The following is a 25,214-nucleotide window of genomic DNA, read 5'->3' as shown; positions in this document are numbered from 1 at the left end:
TATTCCAACACTGAGGAAACCAAAAAAAAATTTGCAATTTTTAAAAGGATTACTTAAAATATTTCATGCAAATTTTTAAATGTTTCTTTTTTGAGAGACAGAGCATAAGTGGGGGAGGAGAGAGAGAGAGAGAGAGAGAGAGAGAGAAGGAGACACAGAATCTGAAGTAGGCTCCAGGTTCTGAGTGTCAGCACACAGCCTCACGCAGGGCTTGAACTCATGAACCGAACCATGAGATCATGACCCGAGCCAAAGTCGGATGCTTTACCGACTGAGCCACCCAGATGCTCCTTACATGCAAATTTTAAGATGAGAAATTCAACAATTCTGTAAACAATCAGAAAGCGAAAAGTGAAAAACATTCTCTCAATGAAGTCTTCACTCATCTCTTAGTATGAAGGGTAATGAGGACTTTTCACTACTTATCTTACTTAATTTCTCCACAGTGCTTTAAAATAATGACTACTTCTACCGTCTTTGACGCTTTTCCTGTCCACTGGCTCCCACAACATTAGTCAATCTTGGCTCTCTGGAAGATCTTCACATTACTGCTCCTTGGTCGCCCTCCTTGATCCCAGGGCTCTGTCAACTTTAGCTGTCTTCTTTGTGATTTTATTCATTAGCATATTTAAAGAGTTAAAGCACTATTTGCTTGATGGAGACTCTCAGATTTATATCCTAGTCCATGATCCCCTTTATCTGATGATGGCTAGAAGTCATGAATGACACAGTCCTTTCATTTACTAAATAAATAAATCCTGGGTTTTATGCTGAACTAAGTCCTCTTTTCTCCAAACCCCAATGATACAGTCAGAATTTTTTTTTTTTCCTTGCCTGGGCCTGAGTTTGGCCAACTTTTGCAAAGGACTCCACTGTAAATATTTTAGGCTTCCATTAACATTCTAAGAAAATATCATTAAGCAGGCCTGAAGGAACAGTGGTGTGCTCTACTGGAGGCAGGACAGTATGGATATGGACTAGGAGGTAGCTGTGTCCTTTCAGATACAAGACGGTGGTGGGATGAGCTCACGTAGAGGCAGTGGGACTAATGGCACAGGCATGGATTTGGACAGTAGTGAGCACACAGAACTGATGTAATAGGATGTTTTCCTGGCTCCTGGCTTGGGCACCTGAAGGGCAGTGGTCCCACTGACTAGGACAGGAAATATAAATAGCAGTTTGGGAGTGAGTAGGGGAACACAGGAGTTACTCTGTTTCTCAAATGTTGAACTTCAGGGCCCTGTAAGACATCTAAATGAAGATACTTAATCAACAGTTCAACATTCACGTCTAAGCACAGGAATGACGACGAGGAGGAGGACGATGGCGACGATGATGATAGTGGTTAACGTTTCCTGAGCGTTTATTATAGGTCAGGTAAAATTTTAAGCATTTTGCAGGTATTAACTAATGTTATCCTTCCAATAACGCTACAAGGTGAGCACTGTTATTATTATCTCCATTTTATACAAGATGAAATTAAAGCACAGAGGTTCCATTATTTGCCTGAGATGATAAACTGGTAGTTGGCAGAGCTGGGACTAGAACCTGAGTCTTGGATTATGCTTTAAACATTGGGCTTTTCTGCCTCCCCTGACATGTATGTATTTGGGAACCGCATATATATATTTGAGGGTTGCTGAAGACACAGGAATGAAACAAGGTACAGAATGAAAGAAAAGGATGAGGGTTTGGGAACACTGACATTCCAAGGATAAGCAGGAGCAGAGAGAGGGGACAGCATAGGAGACCGAGAAGGAGCAGCTCGAAGTGCGAGAAAACTCAGCAAGGTTACATTTCAAGGGAGCCAAGACAAAGTGTTTCAAGGAAGAAGGGACCGGCTGGCATTAAGGCTGCAGGGAAAACAGGTAGGACGCAGATGACCAGTGATTTTGCTGTGAGTCGCTTTAGTTGCCAGAGTGGCATCTGAATGAGACTGGAGTAAATTAAGGTGGATAAAAAATGGAGACAGTGAGTGCAGAACGTAGGTCACACTAAAAAATTTTGGTTGTAAAGGGAAGGAAATAGAAGTGGAGGCTTTAGCAGTTTAAAAGTTGATGAGTTAGATCCAGAAAAATGGGAGGAGAAAGACAATGACAAAAACTGCTGAAGAGAATTCCTGAGGAGACGGAAATGTGTTGTGTAGTTGATGAGTGGAGGCTCTCCAATTAAAATGTCTAGCTCCAAATCCAAACTCCACTACTTACTAGGTGCTTACCTCAGAAAAGTTACTTACTCTCTCAAAGCATCAATTTCCTTGCCTGTAAAGTGGGCATAAACTACTATCTACTTCATAGATACAAGACTTTAACAAGATAATGCCTGGGAAGAGCTGGCACACAGGAAGCGCTTAGAAAACATCAGCTCTTATTACTAGGGGATCCAGACCACCAGGTAGAAGGTCTGCCCTTCATTAAGAAGAAACACATTTTTTTGTGACAGAAAAGGAGCTAATGATAGGAACAGATGTCAGGTAAGCTTGGGGTGGGAGGGAGAGGACAGAAAGCTTTTTACTGATGCTTTTGATGTTCTTGGTCAAGAATAAGGCAGGGCCAACTGTTGGAATGAGGGGCTGCTTGAGGAGAATGTGTCCTTCCTGGGACATACTGTCTAGTGAAATACCAAGGGGGCCTTAGCAGTGAAAGCTCCGTGTCTGCTTAGAAGCCCCCAGTCACATGGCTCTAAGATTTCTCCATCTGTGTTCAGCAACCCAGATACGAGAGTGAAGAAAGCAGAGTGGTGAAATGTCTCACGACCAGGTTTTGATGATCAAGTGTGATGAACGATACTGTAGGCATTAACAGCAGTGACTGAAGTGACAGGGCAAGGGTTTCAGGCTGGACAGGGAAGAAAATAAAGACAAAAAAAAAAAAAAAAAAAAAAAAGACGATATTTTTAGAAAAAGTAAAAGAACCAAAGGAGTGCATGTGTTGATGAAGTCAAAATGCAGGACTAGATATTAGAGATATTAGGGATGTGACTGTGAACAAGACAGCTGTAATATAGCTCTCACAAATCCTGCAGGCTAGCATAAAGTAGAAAATTAAACAATTAATTGGAATTAAAAATTAAAATCTTAAGGGGGAGTATAATGCAGGAGTACCTACTCGTTGGCAGAACGGGTCGGGGAAGGCTTTCTATGGAAAGTAACTACTGAGCAGAGGGGCAAACAGAAGTTAGCAGGAGCAGAGGAAGGAAAGCGCATTCCGTATCAAGAGCGTGAGCGAAGTCCAATGAACACGGAGCATGAAGAGGCAAGCAAGAACTGAGAGGCGGACAGCCTGTATGCGTTGCCTACAAAGATACTAGACTTAACGTGGGACCAAAGCATTAGGATCACGACTGAAAATCACTGAAAAGGAACAGTAGACAAAGAAATTGGCCATCACAGTGGTGATAGTGAGAATTAAGATGTTGAAACAGATCTTAAAATGCTGGCATGCAGTGCACTTAAATGTGAGATTTAGCTAAAGAGAAACACACTGTACCTTTGAACGAAATGTTGGATGAACAAAATAAACAGCCTTCAAATTCCTCTTGTATCTAATGCGAAATAAAAACATGGGTCAGTATGTCATGTTATAGACAATTAACTCTTTGCTAGAACACAGAAATATATTCACAAAGGGGAAAAAAATTTTAAATGGGTCTAGTTTACATATTGAATTTTAAGTGAAATGTCAAAAAATAATTCAGGGGACATTTCATTATTTAAAGTATCCATTTTATAGAAGATATTGTTTCTCTTGGCTGTGACAGAGCCAACTACAGGTAAAACAAAGTAAATTCATATCTAACAAAAAGTTATCATGTGCCTTTTTTTATACTGTACTAGAATATCTGAGATCATATCATGAATTATAAAACTCATGGGTCACTGGTCAAATGAAATAATATTTATAAACGTATTTTGAGAAGAGTAACACACCTTATTAACAGAAGGTAGTATTTTTGTTATCTTATATACAAAGATTGGTAACGACCCCCTTTCGCAAGATGTTTAAAAGCAGCAAAAATTTTACATATGAATTTACTTAAATGCAAAATACAGTGGAGTTAAGGAGGGCCTCCTGATATTAAAATATCTGATCTATGTGTGATAAAAATCTTTGTTACATGAAGTATCTTTTCACAGAATACACAGCAATGTTTACTACTCATTAATATTAGGAAAGAAAGAAGCTATCTCCCCTCTTCATAATTTGCAAAAATAACTAACTTGACATCAACAACATCGTAGAGTTTCTTCAGGAAGTCAGAGTCCAGGTGATTGTATTCACTGGTCAGTGTGTGAAAATATACTAATACATATTCCTTCACAGCAATGTGATCCATTACATGGATGAAATACAAGAGAGCCTAGAAGGAAAAAAGAAGTAAACGTAAGATCATCTTGCATAAGTAGTCAATTTCGCAGAAGCCAAGAGAGAGACAAAACTCAGAAGATGAACCTAATTGATGCCTCAGGCACTACAGATGGACATCTCAGACTAATGAGTATCAATTCTCTTTGAAAAAGAGCTTCAGGAAAGTGAACCTAGCCAGTGTTTACCAGTTCTCAGAAATGCTACAGTAGGATCCCTTTCTGCCTTGTTCTAAGGGCTGGAGGAGAACAATCAGTCTCTATGTGCTCAAATAACTCTTCATATACTCAAAAGAGTTCTTCAGTCAATTGCCAGGTTTTCCCTCTCTAGGATAATAATGAATTGTAGAAGTACAATTTCTAGACTTCTGATCATTCTTGAAGTTTCTGCCTGAAACTCAATGAAAATCTTTGCAGTCTCTAGTGGGATGCAGACTTATGGCTCTCACGTAACCAAGAATTACTACAGAAGGACATTCTGAGTGATGCCTCCCTCCCATGGCTCACTTGGAGGACTAATTTTCTTGGCATCTTTAATGTTGAGCTGAAATGAGGAAAAGGACAACAGGTTTAGTCAGTAGATGGCAATGAGCCGGGCAGCATTTCTAGAGCTCTGAAAGATTCAAATTTAATGTGACCCAGATCACATTAGAGAAACACTTCATTATAAGAAGGATGAAATTTAAGAGAAACATTAAACACGGAGCAGAGCTCCAATATGGGCAGGGCCAGGGTAACCCAGTGGTGTAGCTATAAACAATGACATAGAGGAAGCTAAGAATTAACCACTGAAAGATTATCAAACAGGCGATTTCCCAATTCTCCTCAGGATAGTCTTTGGCATTATCATGAGTAGACTAAAATGGATTAGCATCCAACTGCTACCAGAGCGGATGAAGGAGGAGGGCACTAACAACACACAGGATCCTTCCACTTTGCTGGTTTGGACCTCACAATGTATCTCATTATGTTACATGAAACGATACATCATGGATATCCAGAACACCAAGCAAGTGCACGCCAAAATCAAATGCAGAGATTTATGTTTTTATTGGTTATCAATCACATTATTAATGATCAGAATGAATGTTATGTTGGTTGTTAATGACACAAAACAAATGGCTACAAGTAGAAACTTAGTAATGATATAATTTGCATTAGTCGAGCTCTTCCTGTGCGTTTGTGTGTGTGTATTTTTATTATTATTTCTGCTTTACCAGACTGCTTTTGGCCCTCTTTCTATCCACTCTCCACCCCCTGCAGGGCAATTAAGATACCCATTTTCAGCTTTAAATTCCCCATCTTTAACTTAAATGTTTTTCATTATAAGGAAGTATAGCTACATGACAGAAAAATGTAGAAAACAAATTCTCCCCAAAACCATGACATCCATTTTGAAATATTTACATTTTGAGTTTTTACCTTTATGCTTAAAACAAAACAAGTTAAAGTCAGGGTATAGGCAATTAATGCACCACTTTTCTATTGATATTACATTATAAATATTTCTCTATACTACTGTATTTATTTGCCTTTGTAACCATAACCTTTAAGGGTCACAAAATACTCCATCTGTGGATATGCCATAATTAATTGTTAGAACTTTAAGTCATAGTTTTGTGGTACAAACCAGCCCATGGGAGCATGCCAGGTCCAATGCTTCCATAATTTTTTTTTTTTTTTTTTACCTAAACACCAGTGACCAGGAGCCTAAGGGCTTAGCCAGAAAGCAATGATCTGCTTTTGTACAAATGTGTTTTATCTCAAAATTGTGTGCAATTTTTATATTTTTAGGTACAAAATTTGTTACTATGGTTAAGAACGATTTGTTAAAGTGATTTTCCTCTTTTGCAGTCACTTTCTAATACACTGATGTTCTTGGATGACCTATGTATTTATCTTTTGGATTCAATGGTCTCTTGCCCAAGTATTCCAATTTGGGCAGCTTCAGGCTCTACAGCTACTTCCATACTCAGATTATTTCCTTAGTACAAATTCTGAGGAACAGAATTCCTGGGTCGATGGACGTGACCACCTTTATCATTTTAATTCATCTTTGATGACAATGATTATTACTTAAAAGTTCAGGCCAGTTTTGAAAGTGAAAAAAGATATCTCATTCTGATTCGCTTTTTTTTTTTTTTTTTTTGGATTACTAATCATTTTTATTTTTTATTTATTTTATTTTTTTAAGTTTATTTATTTTTGAGAGAGAGAGAGAGAGGAAGCATGCAGGGAAGGGGCGGGGGTGGGCAACAGAGGCTCTGAAGTGGGTTCCACGCTAACATCACAGAGCCCCATCCGGGGCTCAAACTCACAAACCATGAGATCATAACCAGAGTCAAAGGGGGATGCTCAACCGACTGAGCCACCCAGGCACCCTGGATTACTAATTATTTCTTTATAAATTTTTTAAAAATGTTTATTCATTTCTGAAAGACAGAGAGAGACAGGGCACAGGCAGGAGTGGGGCAGAGAGAGAGGGGGACACAGAACCTGAAGCAGGCTCCAGGCTCTGAGCTGTCAGCACAGAGCCCGACACGGGGCTCGAACTCACGAACTGTGAGATCATGACCTGAGCCGGAGTCGGATGCTCAACCAACTGAGCCACCCAGGCACCCCAGTAATCATTTTTAAAAGCATAATCATTTTATTTTTATTTGCCAGTAATAATACCATTTTTTTCTCTTACGAATCTGTCCTTTGCATCCAAATGAAGGGGTTATGGAATTATGACATCTTGGGGTAACTACATCTCTGACTTCTTCTCTTCAGATAGATACTCAAGAGTTAATTTTTCTTTTTTTCGAGACAAGCAGTATCTGATTGTTAGTACAATTATAACCTAGAGTGATTCCAACCCAAAACTATCCGGCTACATCACATCCGAAACGGAGCGGCTGTGTTTTTGGAGATCACATGATGGCATTCTCGTATTTTCGAGAATTTGCTCTCCTACAGAGCAAAACCGAACCCCTAACGTACTGAAATGAATGGTGCATGCCAGCCTACAGACCCAGGGCTGCTCCTCTGCCCAGATACACACATTTCCACCCCCTCTCATATTCTCAGTCCTGATTCCAAATTCACATCCTACTAATTGTAAAAATCAACATCATGTGTAAAATAGAGCCTTGCTGTGGCTTACCTTGTCCATATCTATTAATGTGACAGGAATGTTTCTTCCAACTACCACCATCACTGTGCGCCCACAGTTATCAACACCTGCGAACGGGAAATGTGATCAGCGCCTAGAGACTTTATTCCAAGGCTGGACTCGGACACTGTAAAAACATTCTACACAAATATAAAAGACTGAAAACCAGGAACTTAACGTTTTCCCAATTTCATCCTCAGATTTCTTTCACTTTGTGGAAAACAATACATATATATATTTTAGCTTTATGAGGTTCTGATGACTGCACTTATTTTTAAGATAAAGGCTTCCTGCAGGTTTTAAATCAGGGATAGCCAAGGGTAAGGCTGCAGGGCCAAGGCCTTTTTATAAATAGGTTTTGTTCAAGTTTTAATAACATCAGTGATCCAGGAAAAACTAATGGGAACTCAATTCTGAAAATTAACAATTACTGTCTGAGAAAGGAATTTAATGGAGAAAGAGTGGAAATTTGAGAACTTTCCCCATCTCCGTTATACATTTAGACAAGGTTTGAATTTTGTATAGCAAGTGAATGGTATTTTTAAGAGCAGAAAAGATGTTAAAAGGTAAGAAAAGAGACATTAAGAAGAAGTGGACCAACGTAGAACTACAAGATGAAAATTTTATAGGTTGAGATGTTATTTTTAAGATCTTGACGATGAGCTAAACTATCCTCATTAGTATAAAAAATTTTTTTTCATAGGCAAAATGGACAAAATCAGAGAAAAATGAAGTTTCTAGTAGCGTGCTAGGTGGGGTCCTTAAAAAGGAAAAGAAAAGCTACTTACGCTCACCTGTTTGGTATAAGGCTTTTAGAGAAGCAATATCAGATAGATCCTCAGATCTTGCTTGACACAACCAGCGATTATAACTAGAGAAATAAAGGATATAATTATTATAATAATCCCCTGTAAATTAAATTTACAAATGGAATCTGTTTCCTTCCCTAAAGAATGAGGTTTTATTATAATGTGCAAGAAGTTAAGGAGGGCATATTATGCAGAATCTCAACCAATGTTGAGAAAATGTTAAACCAATGTTTATTATATAATAAACAGAGTCACTGAGAAAATGTGTTCATACTACATGATTTAAAATAATCCTTTATGATCAAGTGAAGACTATTCATATAAATGACAAAGACAGCAAGTACTCAAATGAACACTGTTTTCAAATACTATTATTTTCCCTTACTAAACAACATGGCAGAGAAGGCCTAAAGCAATAGCAGTTATCCAAAACAGATGTACACTCACCCAACAATTTACCGAGTGCTTACAAAACGCTAGGTATTGAGAATGCTACAGTGAATAAACACTGTCAGTGCCCTCGAGTTTACTTTTCAGAAGAAAAAGTAAGTAAAAAGTGTTTTACATGTTACATGGGACCACAAAGGAACTAGGTAATTTTATGTGGGAAGTCCAGGTTTATTTTAATGATTGGTTAATCAAACCAGTTGCACTTGAGAACCCACAGAACAGATCCCAGGGATCTTGGCTTAGCTTGGCTTTAGCTAAAAGGACATGAAAGCTGGAAGAGACGTTAAAGATCTCAAAGCGGGGAAATGACTTGCAAGGTCGAGCTAGTCTTAGTCACCAGTCAATTATTGCTAGAGTTGAATTTGAAGTTTACTCATATCTCCAGAGTTCTGGAAAGGTCAGTACGTTTTCTACTATTTCATACTGTTTTGTTGTAATTCAAAGTGCCACTTATTTGCAAAAACAGCTTTCACAGCACTGAAATCATGAGAAGCAACTCTGAAGAATCTAGGTTACATAGGGCAACATCCCACAACATGAGGAAAACTAAACCAGGAGAGGGAGACTTGGGTTCTAATCCTATCGCTTTCTGTGCAACCTTAGTAAATAAAGCTGCTTCACCTCTATGGACCTGTTTCCTCATCCATAAAGTGGTGTTTACAGAGGACACCTTTCAGCTATAATGTACACTCACACAACTAAGGGTATTTAATAGGAAACCTATTACATATGGATTGTAATCAACAAGTGATATGTCTGCTAGTATCACAGAAATTGAACTGCCTGTGAAAAACATACTTGGTATCACAAGATTCTACAGTTTAAATCTGGAAACTTACCCACCTACACAAATTGAAAAGTGAAAGACAAAATAGCTTTCAACTCTGGCTTAAGACATAACTTGCAACTCAAGAAAAGAACTATGTTTATGGTCGTTCTCCCTTATCCCTATGTACTGTTCCAAAATTTTAGAGTCATTTCCTTGGTTATTCACATGAAATCCGCAAAGGTACTGTTTTCTAAGTGTCTTACGGTTAAGTCATCTCACCGCAAGACTGAACAGAACAGATCTTAAGTGTCTCATGAGTTCCACAGGTCTGACCTGGCATAAAACATGTAACAGGAATTCAGTAAACGTCTGTTAATTTCTATACTCCATTCATGTATTCATTAGCTCACTTTTCAAAGGTGCAGGGCATACATGCAAATGTCTGCATCATAGTAGGGACTCTAAGCTTTGTTGAATGAAATAATAAACATAAGTATTATTCAAGATATTTGGGGGGGCACTGGAGAATGATAATAAAAGGCACTTGGTTTCAAAGATTTTAAAGCTGAATATATGAGATAGACACATATTACAAAGAATAAACTTTGTAACAGGATGGAACGAAACAAGCAGTCCAACAGACGTCTAAAATTCTATCAATCAAGTGTGCTCAGAGGAGGACTGGCGGGGGTGCGGATAGTGGGAGTGGAGTGGAGGCAAGATCCAGACATGCAGAATTAACTGTTCTCTTCTTTGAACCACAAAGATTAGTACAAGGCTTCACCCACTTACTGCCAGTGTTTGCTTCTACTCAGACCACATGACAGAGAATATGGCTTATTTGTCTCTATATTTCCAGCCAATCCCCAGGGTAGCTCCTGATACTGAGTAACGATGTGTTCAATGAACTCTGAAAAAAATCTTTTTCGAATTGGAATTCAGGTGCACAAAACAAAATTAATTAGCCTTGGTTCAAATCACTCTCATCACGGGTACACACATGGTTCTCTTTAAAAAACTGCTTATCTAATTACTTATGTTTAATGAAGTAATAAGTGCTCTGAAACCTCCTGGCCAAAACAAAAGCAGGCACTCTCACAATAATCTATATCTAATCACATGGTCACTCCCCTCCAATTCTGGCCCCTGCCTCCTCTCCTCCCGCCCCCCCCCCCCCCCATAACCAGTGTCTGGAATCACAGGTTCATCATTTTCTTGCTTTCCTTTTTATATCTTTTTTTGTTCATTTGTATGTATTCCTAAGAAGTTTTTTGGAAAAAGCTTACCACTCTGTATGTAACCTCTTGGGTCTTGTTTGACCTACTGGACTGCTAAGATTCATCTGTATCATTGGGTGGCATTGTTCTTCATTCACCTTGATTACCATGTAAACTGTAGTTGTACTACATGAAAACGACGCTTTTTTTTCATCTACTCTCCTACTGGTGGGCACCCGGACTGTTCCCAGGTTTGTGCTCCTGTGCACAGTGCTACGATCAACTTATTTTACATGTTTCCTGGTATATGTGTGCATGCTTTCTCTTGGGTAGCTACATAAGGGTTGAAGTGCTAGGTTACAGGTATATTCAGTTTTGGGAGGGAAGGCCAGACCCCTTTTCCAAAGGGTTGTACCTACTTGTGCTTCTACAAGCAATGGATACGACTTCCTGGGAACCCATGTCCTCAGCACGTGGTATTGGCAGATGTGTTAACTTTTGCCAGTCAGGTTTGAAAGCGTATCTCATTTCTCTGGTCACTAATGATGCTGAGAACCTGTTCATATTTATTGGACATGCCTTCTGTGAGATGCCTGTTCATACTGTTTTTCTAGAGGGCCATTTGTTCTTTTCTCACTCACCTGTAGGAATTTTTTGTATAGTCTTGATCCTAGTCATTTTCCAGTTATGTTTACCGTGATGAACACTCCCATTCTGTAACTTGTTTTTCACTTTAAGATTCACTGCTCCATCTGCCAGAACTCTTAATTTTAATACAGTCAAAACTATTTTTTCTTTTACAGTCAATTCCTTTTATATCTTGTCTAAGAAACCTGTCCTTTCTCCAAGGTATAAAAGACACTATCCTACAACTTCTTCCATGAGTTTTAATTAAAAAAAAAATTTAAGTCCTCAATCCATCTAAAATTGACTTTAGTCCATGGTGTGAATCCTGATATGGTATAAACTCTAAAATGTTGTTAACCTTGATCTGTGATTAACAGCTTGAGATCCTAGAATAGATTTTGGCTGGCAAAATCTATACGAGCATATTCATGGGGAGAAGGTTTATAGCTTACATGTGATTCTTTAAAGGCTTTATGATTCAAAAAGGTTTAGTTTCTAAGCCTGAGATGAATTCCAATGCAACAACTCAGGACTGCAATCTTCAGCTGGTTTCTTCTTTATTCTAATCAAGTCTCCTCCCTTCCCACTACGGATCATAGAAGTTTAATTTGGTTATCTAGTCAACTTTCTTTTCCTTTAAACAAGAATTTGGAAGAAGGGAATAAAAGCAAAAGATGTTAGCTTTATCTCCTCAGCTAACATGTTTGTTTCCCTCAACTATTAAAAACATATTTTAGGAGTGCCTGGGTGGCTCAGTCGGTGAGCGTCCGACTTCAGCTCAGGTCATGATCTTGCGGCTGGTGAGTTGGAGCCCCATGTCGGGCTCTGTGCTGACAGCTTGGAGCCTGAAGCCTGCTTCATATTCTAAGTCTCCCTCTCTCTCTTCTCTGGCCCTCCCCTGCTCATGCTGTCTCTGTCTCTCAAAAATAAGCATTAAAAAAATTTCAAAAACATTTTAAAACTTCCATTGTATCTCTTATAAACTGCACCTCATTTTTTGCTATAGTTTCTGCACTTTTTTTCAATAAAGACATACAATTTTTTACCCCAATCCAACAATCAAAACAAATGCTAAAAGGAAAGTATCAACTTAAAACATTTTCTTGTTTTCTTAGAGCTTATTCCAGGTAAACGGATTTCTATTACCTGCTGGGTAAATTGCAATAATCACAGGTAAACAGTCACACAAAATATGGCAACACGGCAGCGAAGGGAGCCACTACAGTGCTCTGAAGGCAGAAATACTGAGTGGACAGATTCTCAACAGGCTGCAATCAACTAAGGCTGGATGCCGTCCTCACAAAGCTAACAGAAGGCAATTTCTTCCAGTTAATCAATTACCATCCACGTGCATAACCACAGGTTGAATGATGAAGAAAAGATACGCTAAATTATTCTTAAAAGACTAATGGCTAACATATTTGTGTGTAACCAATAGCCCAGGAAGAATGTTGGCTTTGGAATCAACATAAGCTTTCCTGACCTGATGGAACTGCCCCACGCTGGACTTGGTTAGGACCCCTGTCACATACTCATTGGACCCTGTAGTTTAAATAAATTATTTATACAATACTTAGTTTAACATTTCTCTCCTCTGCAAGACCCGAAGCTCCATGAAGCTGACACTGTATCTGTCTCGCATGTCACTATTATGTTTTCAGCATGACACCTAGCACATTAGTAAGGGCTCAGAAAATACTTAACAGCGAAGGAGATGAAGTTTTTATTCCGGAAAATGACTTAAGAGTTGTTGGCAATTGGATCTTAAGCCAAGCGAGGAACACTAACGGAAAAAGAAAAAGTTACTGTAATATAATTTTAAGAGTTTTAAAGCTGTATTTTTGAAAAAGAGTATCTAGGTTGCTTCCTAATTTTTGTAAGTAAACCAACTTCTATCTTACGATATACCCAAATCACTGTCACAACTGGATAGAAGACCTAGAAATATTAGTAAAGAATTAGGCAACATGCCTAATTTTTTCAGATGTTAAAAAGAATTACCACACAGAGGTAATGATGTGGCGAGGTAGTGCTGGGCAAACAATGATCTGACTCTATAAAGACAATCCATGGGACCTTAGTGTTGTTACTGATGGAAGAATTGAAAGCTTTCAAAAAGATATTGCTAACTAAAGACCTACTTCCTCAGAGATTAAAAAAAAAAATCACTCGATCAACCCGATCAACCCACATAATGAACAGAAACCAGACCTGTTATGTGTAAATAAAGCCTTATTTAGACAAAATAAGAGAAATAAATAAACTGAGAAAAACCACAGCCTGAAATCTTAAAACATTCAGCACACAGCAGAGTAAGCACTCAGTTATGTTATGAACTCGTAGACAAGGAGTCATCAAATCTCAAACCTTTTGGTCTCAGGACCCTTTGATGTTCATGTCAGTTATCTCTACCAACATTTACCACGTTAGAAATAAAAACAGAAATGTTAAAAGTGATTATTTGTAAATCTAAAAACGACGAAAACCTTTACGTGAACATTAAGCGACTTTACACGACAAAAACTGTGTTTTGGGAGAAGGGTTAATACTCCTCGTTTTGGCAAATCTCTTTAGCTTCTGCTGGATTCTCACATCTGCTTCTGCATTTAATCTACTGCAATGTCACACAGTAAGTAGCCTCTGGGAAACTCCACTGAACGGTGGGAGGAGGAGGAGGACAAGGGCAAATAGTCTGAGTAGCATCACAAAACTGGTTTTGGTCTCTTGGGCTCCCTGAAAGGGTCTCTGGTTCCTTCTGAGCCTCTGTTATTACTCCGAAGTATCCTGCAGCATAGCTATGAGACTCAACCTCATTTGTAATCATCACAGACGCTGGGCACTTAAATGGAAATCTGACAACGTTTTGATTCAGACGTAGCTTATCACTCAAGAGCACAGTGTGACAGAGGCACCTCGCCCGTTTCTCAGTGCAGGCTTTGGGAGCCACAGGCTGTGTTTTGACTACACAGTCACAGCCTGACCGCTGCTCAGAACACACCCCGACACCTGAAGACCATGTGGCTCACTCATGAATTTTAAAACAGAGGGACTACCTTAATTATCTCGGGCTACTTCAATATCTAGAATGTTATCTTGTACAGTGTAAATATTCAACATTTTCTGAACTGAATGGAAACTATCAACTGTGCAACAAATGTGAATCTCAAGATCAAGGCCCTCTACCAACAAGGACAGTGCTTTCCATGCTGCATTCACATTCCTTCTGAGAAGCTATCCCTTTGCCGAGGACTCCTTTCCAGAAAGGAGTGAAGAGCTTTTAATGATGACTTGAACTAGTCACTGAACTAATCATTAAGTGAAACAAATCTCATTAAAGAGAGAAAGAGACACACACAGACAAGTATCCAGTCCAAACACAAACTTCAAAATTTCCAGATTATCCATACTACTCATGGAGAAATGAAAAAGGTATGAGGGGTGCACGTGTGTGTAGAAGAGAAAGACGGAGAACAGGTTGACTGATTTGAGAAAAGTGGCTGCAATGCAGTTCTTTGAATATGAACACAAAAAATCTCTAGTCCTTTGCCAACGTGTCTGAAGTTGGTTTGCGTAAGTGGGCTGAAGAAGGTGGCGGCGAAGGGAGATGTGCCGTACTCGCCACTCGGAAGGCTCTTTCTCAGTGAGCTGTGACTCTGGGCGAGCCAGTCTTGGGGATCATTTACCCTCTAGAAAGGGGTCAGACTACATCAGTGATTTAGGATGCAGAAGAATCACTTATGAAACTTTAGAAACTTTCCACAGAGGTTCTGATGCAGGAAGTTTGGTGTGAGGCATACACATTTTTAGGAAGCAGCCCGGGTGACGATAATGCTTACAGACCATGTGTTCCACTTTGGAAAACTGTATCAGACGATTACCAACATTCCTTTTGACTACGGGTATTCATTCACGAAAACCACAAACCAGTGGTTCTTGAAGTGTGGTCCACAGTCTTGACGCTTTTCAGGGGGTTTCCAAAGTCAAAACCGTTCTCATCATCATACTGAAACATCATTTGCCTCTTTCACTGTGTTCACATTTGCACCCATGGCGGAAAAACAACTGTTAAGTCAAACTACTGGTGCCTTATGATGAACCATGGTGGAGGCCCCAGATTGTACTAGCAGTCACTATGCTCTTCCGTTGCCAAAATTCCCAGAGAACCAAAAAAAAAAAGAAAAAAGAAAAAAAAAGAAAAAAGCCAGTTTTATTTAAGAATGTCTTTGATGAGGAAGTAAAAATTATTATTTTCATTAAATCAACCCTTGGGAACACATCTTTTTAATTTTAATGTAGCACAGAATGGGAAGAACACTTCTACATACCGAAGTATGAGGTTGTCTTGAAGAAAAGCACTGTGTGACTTAGAAGCTGAACTAGTTGCTTTTTTTTCATGGGACACTGTTTTTCTTCAAATCATGACTGGCAGACAAACTGTGGTTATTCAACATGAGTATTTGGCAGATGTTTTCTCAAAAATGAATAAAGTGACCCTGTCGTTTCCAGAAAAACAACCAACGGTATTTCTTGCCAATGATAAAACTTGAGATTTAAAATGCACATATAATTTTGGAAAATTCGTCTCTATCACCAGAAGCTTAGAGCTCCTAATACTTAAAGACTTTTCTGATGAGGTCAGTGGCAATATTAACAAATATAATTTCTTCATATTGGGTACTGAAAACTGTCAATATTTAGAAGATCCGAATAATTCAGTGAATCGATGTTTTCCAACAGAAAATGTTATACATTCATGGTATAAATTCCTATTATAAAACCAATTCTAAGAGGACAGAACAAAACATTTTAATATATCAGAATAGAAAAATTCATGGATATGCTTTGAGATTCCCTATTACCACTAAACTGTAAGAAACTACCATTTATCGAGTTATGTTGTAATAGCAGAAAATACCATAAATTATTTGAAAAGGCTATTAACATACGCCTCTCCTTCCCAATTATGTATCTGAGTGGGGCTGGATTTTCTTCATACACTTCACCCAAAACAACTTATTGCAACAGTCTGAATGCTGATATGAGAATCCAGCTGTCTTCTATTAAGCCAAACATTAAAACATTTGCAAAAATGTAAAACAGTGCCATTTCTTCTATTTTTTTAGTTTTTTTTTTTTCATAAAAACACAATGGATTATTTTTAAATAAATTAATGATTTCTCATACGATAAATACTGGTAGACACAAACCACGTAAACAAAAGTTCTCTGGGGTCCTTAACAATTTTTAAGAGTGCAAAGGGGACCTAAGACAAAACAGTTTAAACACTGCCTCCGACCAAAAAAAGGTACCCAGATCTAGTAGTGCATGAATCACCATGTGAAAAAGTTCAAAATATATACAGATGCCAAAGTCCCAGTCATGTGAGGGAGAACCCCATCACTGTATTTAAAGAAAAATGTTTGCCAGTTGATTCTTACACATGCAAATTTAGATAGAAACCACTGAAACTATCATTTGCTGGCCACTGCTTGTGGAAAAGCTGTTCATTGGTGCCCCCTAGCGGCAAATTTGCTTTGTTTCTAAAAATAAAATCAGAATAAAACGAAGACCAGAAAATCACCAGATACAAAGTTCTAATTCTGTAAGGGACTCCAGAGGTCATCCAGTCCACTCCCACTTACAGATGGAGACTGACAACAACCACACATCACTACAAGATACCGTGATAGAGGCTATGCTTTGCTTAAGTACAGGTGTGAAAAAGCATACAGGAGAAGCCATCTATTCCAGACTTCCCTTCCACCTATTCTGGCTTATCTCCAGGGAGATAAATTTCCAGAGGCAATCACTTTTAAGCTGAAACCTGGAGAATGGGCAGGAATTGAAGGATGAGAGTATTTTGGTCAAAAGGGATGGCAAGTACCAAAGCTAAAAGGTAACATAGACCAGGATTTGCTCAGTACTGAAGAGAACAACAGTGATCGATTTTAAGAGCTTGCTAAGTACCAGGTGCTCACAACAATCCCATGAGATGTTAACCTCTCAACCAACCCTATAAGGTAATGCTGATATGAACTATAATTTACCATTTTTCTTTCCCGTAAAAGTGCCTGAAAAGCAGCTAGTTTTCCAAAGACTGTTAATCCTTGGAAAAGCTTACCCAGAAGCACATAAGCTGCTTTTCTTTATGCTTGAAAAAGGACTTATTCGGAATTGCTTTAGAAGACACCTGAAAGAAATGGAATGGCTTTTAAGGTCCCTGGGATAAATCAGGGAGAAATAACGTGTTTTTAAATGTAACAAAACTATAGATTACGCTTTAGTTATAAATACAACAAAGTTAAGTAAAATCTTTGTTAACTCTGCCTTTCCCTTCCCCTAGTTGCTACTTTTAGAACTTCCCCCAGAGGCACCACAACTATAGTAGAAAGAGAGGGGGCTCAGAAATCTGATGTGCATCTGAACACTGGCTTTGCTACATTTTAACTGTCACCACTGAGAAGTTAACTTTGATTTTCTGCATCTACCAAATAGGGACAACATCTTCCTCACCGGATTGTCATGAAAACTAGACTAGAATACATTATACGTTGATCACTGGGCAGCTGTAAGGTCCTTTCTTATTCCTCAAGTCCTTCCATGTCTATCAGTCCAAAGGGGTTCGCCTTACTTTCTCTGATGCTGCTTCTGCAGGGCTGCCTCTGATAACTGGCCCTGAAGGATCAGTCTTCTCTGCTTATCAATATCTCCTTCCATTCGAGCAAAAGCATGAGAGCCGATGAAAGAGAGATCTACTCCCAAGCCTTCAGCCTCCTCTTCTTGGTTGTCTGTAACAAAAATACTATCAATAGAGAGCGTAGGACAACACCCAACTATAAATGCTACAGACTGTGAATGCCTAAGAGGAAGGACTGTGAGGTAATCAAAAACACTGGGGTTAAGGGTACTTTTTTTTTTCTTGAGAATCAAACTGAAATCAGATTTAGGCATTTAACAAACTGAAATAACCCAAGAAACCCCCTGTCCCTGTGTGACAGAAGTTTTAGGAATACCAAGGTGACCTAGGTGTCACTTCAGGAAGGAAAGAGTAGAACCTAATGATAAGCAAAAAGAAGTAATTATACAGAATGCAGGTTGAAAGATGGACTGTCACACCACATCTGACAAAACAAATAAAAAAGAACAAATGTTTGGGATCATTGATCCAGAACTGCTTAAGGAGGGAGCACGTGGTTAGCGGACACAGAAACTGGAGTCCTTTTGTTGGATAAGCCCCAATGACAGACGACTGGAGCGGGACTGCAGGACCCACATTCACTAGGATAACGTTTCATTCTAATTTAGCATCCTGGTTTTCTCTACTGGTCATGACTATGTAATCATTCCGGCCCGTCAGAGTTCTAGTTTTCACCACAAATTAATAAATTAACTTTCCAATTTACCCATATGATCATTTTGTTTGGCTAGATGTCAGTACTTCGGGAATGGATCATCTCTTAATGTGCTCCTCACTGCCTTCCCAGATTTATTAAAAAAAAAAAAAAAATGTCTTTAAAGAAAGGAAAAAAAAAATGCCTTGGACCATGGGGAGCTTCCCAAGGTGATGCCACTACTTGAAGCCCAGCCAGGTGGGCCACCTCAATGGGACTTCCTTACCTCTATCTACTTCACTGCTCTTCAAATTGTGACAGGTCAATAGCTCAGAAAGTGTGCTTTTATGAACACCCACGAATGAATCAAGTAAGCTGACTTTACATCTATTTTAACAGACTGAACATTCTAATTGAAAAGATTTATGAGCACTAAGGCCTACATTTTTGAGGTGATCAAGCACTCTTTGTGAATGGTTGACACAAGGACCCCTTTGCCTAACGAGTTGGCCTAATGTGCTGCCCAGCATTACGATCTCGAATTGGGTTTTGCTATTCATTACTCCTTGTCATACAAAATGTATTTACCCACTTAGGAAAAACTATATTCTTTAGTGGTGGTCCTAAGCATGAGAATTCCAAAAAAGTCTGGGCGTATCCTAAAGTACACAGGCAGCCCTCCAGCAAAGCTTGGTTCAGACATTTCCTGGTGGTAAACCACTTACAATTCCTCCACTGGAGTTAAGGCTGCGTACTGGTGATAAAAAGGAGATGAGCAGCCTTCTACAGATTTTTACCTTGATGCTCATTTACAAGTGTTCATAGCAGGAATCTCACAGTAATTCCTAGACTGCTGAATTTTCAGATCAAGTTCTAGCACTGAAGCATGTAAGGCATGCCTCCACAGAAGGGAGTTATGGCCTTCACCATGTCCCCGTGAAGACCAGTGCAATCTGTCAGCACAGATTCAGAAGGGCTCTCACCGTACCGTGTTCTGCCACTGCTCCAATCTACATGAGTATATAACTTAAAGAAACCAAAAGAGTGATAACAGCATTCTTGTTTCAATATTTAATATTAGGTCTGGCTTTTAGAGGACATATTGTTGAAGCTGTTGACAATTTCAGATGATTGTGTACTTCAGGAAGGTGAAAATGTTGTTATACCCAACTCTGGATCTCTACTGCCTAACAAACTTGATGGTGTGTGTGTGTGTGTGTGTGTGTATAAACATACATTTTTTTTTAGGTTAAAGACTACATTTGGGGGCCCCTGGGTGGCTCAGTCGGTTAAGCGCCTGAATCTTGGTTTGGGCTCAGGTCGTGACCTCACGGTTCCTGAGACTGAGGTCCACATTGGGCTCCATGCTGACAGCATGGGGCCTGCTCGGGGTTCGTTTGTTCATTCTCTCTCTCTCTCTCTCTCTCTCTCTCTCTCTCTCTCTCTCTCTCTCCTTCCCTCCCTCTCTCCTCTCCACCTCTTCCCTGCTTGCATGCCCACACACTCTCTCAAAATAAATAAACTTAAAAAAAAAAAAAGTAAATTTTAACAAGAATAAAACTCTAAAAACATTTAAGGTGGTCTTGATCTTAATGACACTCATAGAGAGCCCCCAAAGGCAGGCTAAACCATCTCCTTCTTGGTGGTGTTCATCAGTCCCTGACAGAAGAGGGAAATTAAGAAAGGCAGAACTCACCCTCCGGGGCACCAGGTTTTTCACTTATCCTAATCTGTCGTTCAGGTACCACAGGCTCCCCTTCTGCATTTCCAATATCTGCAGGTAGGTATGGCAATGATCGACATTCCTCCTTTAATGACCTTGGGAAGTACAGAGGTAGCAGCTTTTGGTAAGTAGCCTGTGTCAGAAAAGCAAGACACTCTGTGAAAAATAATGAAGTAATGAAGCAGCCATCAGGCGTCAGCAATGCATTGTGCTGTTCCAGTCACTGTGAAGACAGCTCCCACCAAGAATAAAGACCTTTCCACTTCTAAGCTCGACTGGAGCCGTCTGGGACCCTCCATCAGTTCTTATGTAAAAGGTCAGGATATTGTTAGATGGTCAAGTTAAGCCTGACTCCCATCCTGGCAACTTCAGGTCACTGAACCTGGAATGCAGTAGCGCTGCCACTCCTGTCCTACGGTCATCTGCCCCTCCCTTGGAATATCGTATTTTTCTTTAACAACAATTTCAGCTTTATCACCTCCCATGGGAAGCATTTCCTAACCCTGTGCAAGCTAGAGTTCTGTGTTCCTGTCCATTCCATACTTCCATTAGTGCACTTATCACGATGATCAAAAACTCTGAACTGTCTGTCCCCACCAATAGACAACGGACTGCTTGAGGACAACGATGCCGACTTCTTCACTGGTGTATTCCCATCAAGTGTAATAAACTTGTACGCCAGACACTCAATGAAAGATCACTGACAGAACAAATGAATAGGTAACCAGGTGAAATAAGAGACAGTAAACAAGCAAATGTGTCTCGTTTTAGCAAATTCAAAAGTATTTATATATCATGCATATATCTATTAATACTTTCAGTGGGTATTTCACAGGAATTAACTCATTCACCACAAAACTTCTGTGATATAACTGCTATTAGTACTCCCATTTTATCAAAGAACAGAGAGGCTGAGTAACTTTCCCAAGGACACGAAGCTGCAAAATAATATAAGCTGGATGGGAGAAAGCACACTAAAACTAAATAAAACTTAATAAGAGTTAAAGCGAAGACCTAATTTTCTAAAACGGCTCCAAATTAGACTGAAACATACTAACCCCAACTACATACAACAAAACATAACCCTCCAACTTCATCAGTGCCAGTCACTAGGCTAGGCTGCCACCTGTTTCCAGGTGAGGCAGACATCAAAGCTTTTCCAGCACAGTAGCGGTTTTCCAGTTACGCTACCCAGGCACCCAGTACTTGGGTTATAAGGTGATGCCTCAAGATATTTTAAGAGCTAATACAGGGAGCAAAGCAGAACAACTCCACCTTGTGGGACTTCACTAAGTGAAAACAGTCTTAGCAATGAAAAACATGAACAAATGCTCCTTTCTGATTTATTTTTAGTTTCTAACACGGATTTTTTTCAACAAATGATACCAAACACATACACTGATACCTGGGATTTGCCTGCTAGCAATTCAGCAAATAGATAATGATGACACAAAGGCAAACACTAGTAAAAGTAAGATTTCAACAAGGCAACATAATTAGCAAGATACCTCTTCAAGTTCAGAGACCGCAAATACTACTTTTTCAATGGTCTCCCCATGAATCTCCAGGAATCTCCTTACAGTGCCTAAGGAAAAGAATAAATTATTCAACAAATAATGACTCGTGTGAAGAAAATTCAAACAAACTCTTCAAAGTTTTATTTTTGTAATACATCACTCCTCATTTCAGTAGGTCTCTGCTCAATGACACCTTATCAGTGACGCCTGCCCGGACCACTATAATTAAAAATCCTTCTCTGGGGCGCCTGGGTGACTCAGTCAGTTGAGCGTCCGACTCTTGATTTCGGCTCAGGTCATGATCCCAGGGTCATGGGATCAAGCCCCATGTTGGGCTCAACACTGGGCGTGGAGCCCACTTAAGATTTTCTCTCTCTCTCTCTGCCCCTCTCCTCCGCTCACACGTGCTCTAAAATAAAAAAATAAAATTCCTTCTCTGATTTACTTTCCTCCAGAGTAAATATTATAGACATCTTGTGGAATCTGTTTATTTTACATCTTCTCTGTCCTCCCTGCCCCATCTGCTAGAATGAAAATACCCCAACAGCAAGAGCTTTATTTTATTTACTGCTTTATTGTCAATGTCTAGAACAGTGCCCGGCCATAGAAGATGCTGACTCCAGACAATTCATCCTTATCCAGTATATTTTTATTCCCTGAGGCCTCTCACTCTCTGCCTAGAATGATCTAGCCTAAGCGTTTCTGTATTCAGTTACAGTATTCAACGACCTCTTCAGCCCTGCATCCCTATCAAAATCTCATTAAACCAAAGGTGATTTTTTCTCTTAATTTCTACATTATTCTGATTCTTCTCTATCAATTTCCTATCAATGAAACCTAAAGGCCTTTTCTCAGTCCTTACCTCACTAGAGATTTCTCTAGCTTTAGTTTTAAATGCCCATGCTCTACTTTTTTTTTTTTTATATATGAAATTTATTGACAAATTGGTTTCCATACAACACCCAGTGCTCATCCCAAAAGGTGCCCTCCTCAATACCCAATGCTCTACCTTTTAAAAATGCTATTCTCCAGGGTTCTGACCTCCATATTTATTTTCTTGATATATATATTCTCTTACCTCACCAATTTGCTGGCTAGGCACTGATGTAAATACTCAGACTCTCAGATCTTTATATACTGTTTTCTGAATGTAGGAGCTCAATTGCCTACTGCCTACAGGGCATATCTGCCGAGATCACCCAGAGACCTCAAACTGGGGAGGACTAGACTTGACCTCTGTCTTTCCCCCCAAATCTGTTCCTTTACCTGTATTCTTTATTCCATACCATAGCAACATCCAATCACTCATCCAAGCTCTAAACCTGATTTCAACACTTCTTTCACTTCTTCCTTTCCTTTTTAAAAAAATTTTTTTAAATGTTTATTTACTTTTGAGAGAGTGAGAGAGAAACAGAGAGAGAGAGAGACAGAGAGAGAGGGAGATGAAGAATCTGAAGCAGGCTCCAGGCTGTCAGCACAGAGACTGATGCGACGCTTGGACTCCAGGACAGCGAGATCATGACCTGAGCCCAAGTCGGATGCTTAACCGACTGAGCCACCCAGCACCCCATTCCTTCACCCTGCATTCAATGGGTTATCATGTCCTTTAAATTCTACTGCTGACAGAAATTTTCAAACATCCACTCCTTCTTTCTTCCAGCTGCTCTTAGGATCTTAATGCTTACGAGCCTTTGGCAGTAAGCTCTTAATTATGTGCTTATTTTTCTCTTTTCCAGGTCTACATATTCAGCACTGCCCGAGTTATCTTCCTTACCCTGTCACCCTCCTTACTCAATAATCCTGGGGCTCTGCACTGCTTATAGGTTAGGATCCAAGTCCCAGCATGGTTCTTCACACTTGGATCTCAACTGGCCACTCCCTCACCCCCTGGCTTTAGTCCTGTTTCCCATCATTCCTCCCACACACCTTATGTTTTGGGCAAACTGGCTTCTTTGCTGTACTCAGAACGCTCCACTTAACTTTTACGCGACCCTGCCTCTGCCTCCATGGCTACCTTTGACTAGATATCCTTCATTCACCATGGCCTTCTCTTAGTGAACTCCTACCCATTTGTCAAGACCCTGTCCAAAGCCATCTGGTTTGTACAGAACTCCATCCTTTCTTGTGCTCCTCTTACAACCTGAATAACCCTCCATTTGTGAACTTCTCCTAGCATTTTACGGTTGGATGGTGAGCTTTCTGAAGGCCAAGTATATCTTACATTAATATTATGAGAACCTAGCACATCTTAAAGATGTGGCAAGCAATCATTCAAAAGTAACCAGCACCTGAATTAACATTTTATAGCTCTGGTTATCTACATATTGCCTGCCTTGTTTGCTACTGTATCTTGAGAACATAACAGCAGACCCATTTACTGAAGGACTATTCATTATTCTCCCTCTACAAGGTGACAAATTTATTTTTCATTTCTCTTTCTATTCTGCCTTAACAATTTTTTTAAAATGAACTTTCAGAAAGGGATTTTCTTCTCTTTGACTCCAAGTTTTAATTAATGTTCACACATAGTGGTTTCCCAGCATACAACTGTAGGATTTCCACTAGAAGACAAAATGCAATGCCAGATAGTAACTAAAACTGAATTCCCTCAGCAGAATTCATTAAGAAAAATAATTTTGCAAAAAAGGATTAAAAAAAAAAAAGAAGAAGAGTGATGTCATGGCTACAAGGATTTAGTACCAACAGCCAATTCAAACCGTTTCCTTCCAAGTTTCATCTCTGCACTATTCTTTGCAGCCAACCAGGATGTCATGCACCTCACTTTTAGTGAAAACCCTTTAACTGGTGAGAATGACATCTGGGGCATTAAAATTCCCAACAGGGAAACACAGTAAGAACAAACAGCGTCATCTTTTTTTCCTCACCACTGTATCCTCTCCTGTATAGCACAGGGCCTAGCACGCAGTCGCTCAAAGTTTTGTTGAATGAATAAATAACCTGATGAACTGATTTTAATGCAGATGTTTCTCTGGGCTTCTAATGCAGAAGAAGTGAACTGCACGTGAACCCAGGGAAAAACGATAAATAGTCTTGATACATCTATCAAGAGGACATTACCTAGGTTTCAAATGAAATAAAGTTTGGTAATATTTTAAAGAGTTTGGTACTAAAGACTTAGAGTTACATTATTAGATTTGCTCTTGGTCTGTACATGCTGCGAAAGTCCATCTGTATTTTTTTTTTAATAAAATGCTACAGTTTTGCTATTAGATTTAAGGTACAGTAAGTCA

The 25,214-nt window shown here is 39.4% G+C and overlaps 1 protein-coding gene across 4 annotated transcripts in view; it reads right to left on the bottom strand.

The window, feature by feature from the left end:
* The window catches only part of GDAP2 (ganglioside induced differentiation associated protein 2), an 81,041-nt gene that overhangs the window by 33,624 nt on the left and 22,203 nt on the right, over nt 1-25,214 (bottom strand). For 3 of the 4 annotated variants that reach the window (XR_007154563.1, XM_047869462.1, XM_047869464.1), the window contains exons 6-13: nt 21,955-22,031; nt 20,420-20,579; nt 18,024-18,180; nt 17,514-17,582; nt 8,315-8,391; nt 7,512-7,588; nt 4,220-4,359; nt 3,489-3,543 (exon numbers count right to left, since the gene is read on the bottom strand). Coding sequence is in view for 3 of the 4 variants with exons in the window: in XM_047869462.1 (XP_047725418.1) it covers nt 3,489-3,543; nt 4,220-4,359; nt 7,512-7,588; nt 8,315-8,391; nt 17,514-17,582; nt 18,024-18,180; nt 20,420-20,579; nt 21,955-22,031 (812 nt within the window). In the remaining variant the exon portion in view is untranslated. The remainder of the gene's footprint in view (nt 1-3,488; nt 3,544-4,219; nt 4,360-7,511; nt 7,589-8,314; nt 8,392-17,513; nt 17,583-18,023; nt 18,181-20,419; nt 20,580-21,954; nt 22,032-25,214) is intronic. The other variant, XM_047869463.1, reaches the window with a different exon arrangement.

This window comes from Prionailurus viverrinus, chromosome C1 (genome assembly GCF_022837055.1).
Source record: "Prionailurus viverrinus isolate Anna chromosome C1, UM_Priviv_1.0, whole genome shotgun sequence".
In the NCBI taxonomy this organism is placed as follows: domain Eukaryota; kingdom Metazoa; phylum Chordata; class Mammalia; order Carnivora; family Felidae; genus Prionailurus; species Prionailurus viverrinus.
The sequence above is the reverse complement of the archived record's forward strand: the minus strand, read 5'-3'. Positions and strand labels throughout refer to the sequence as shown.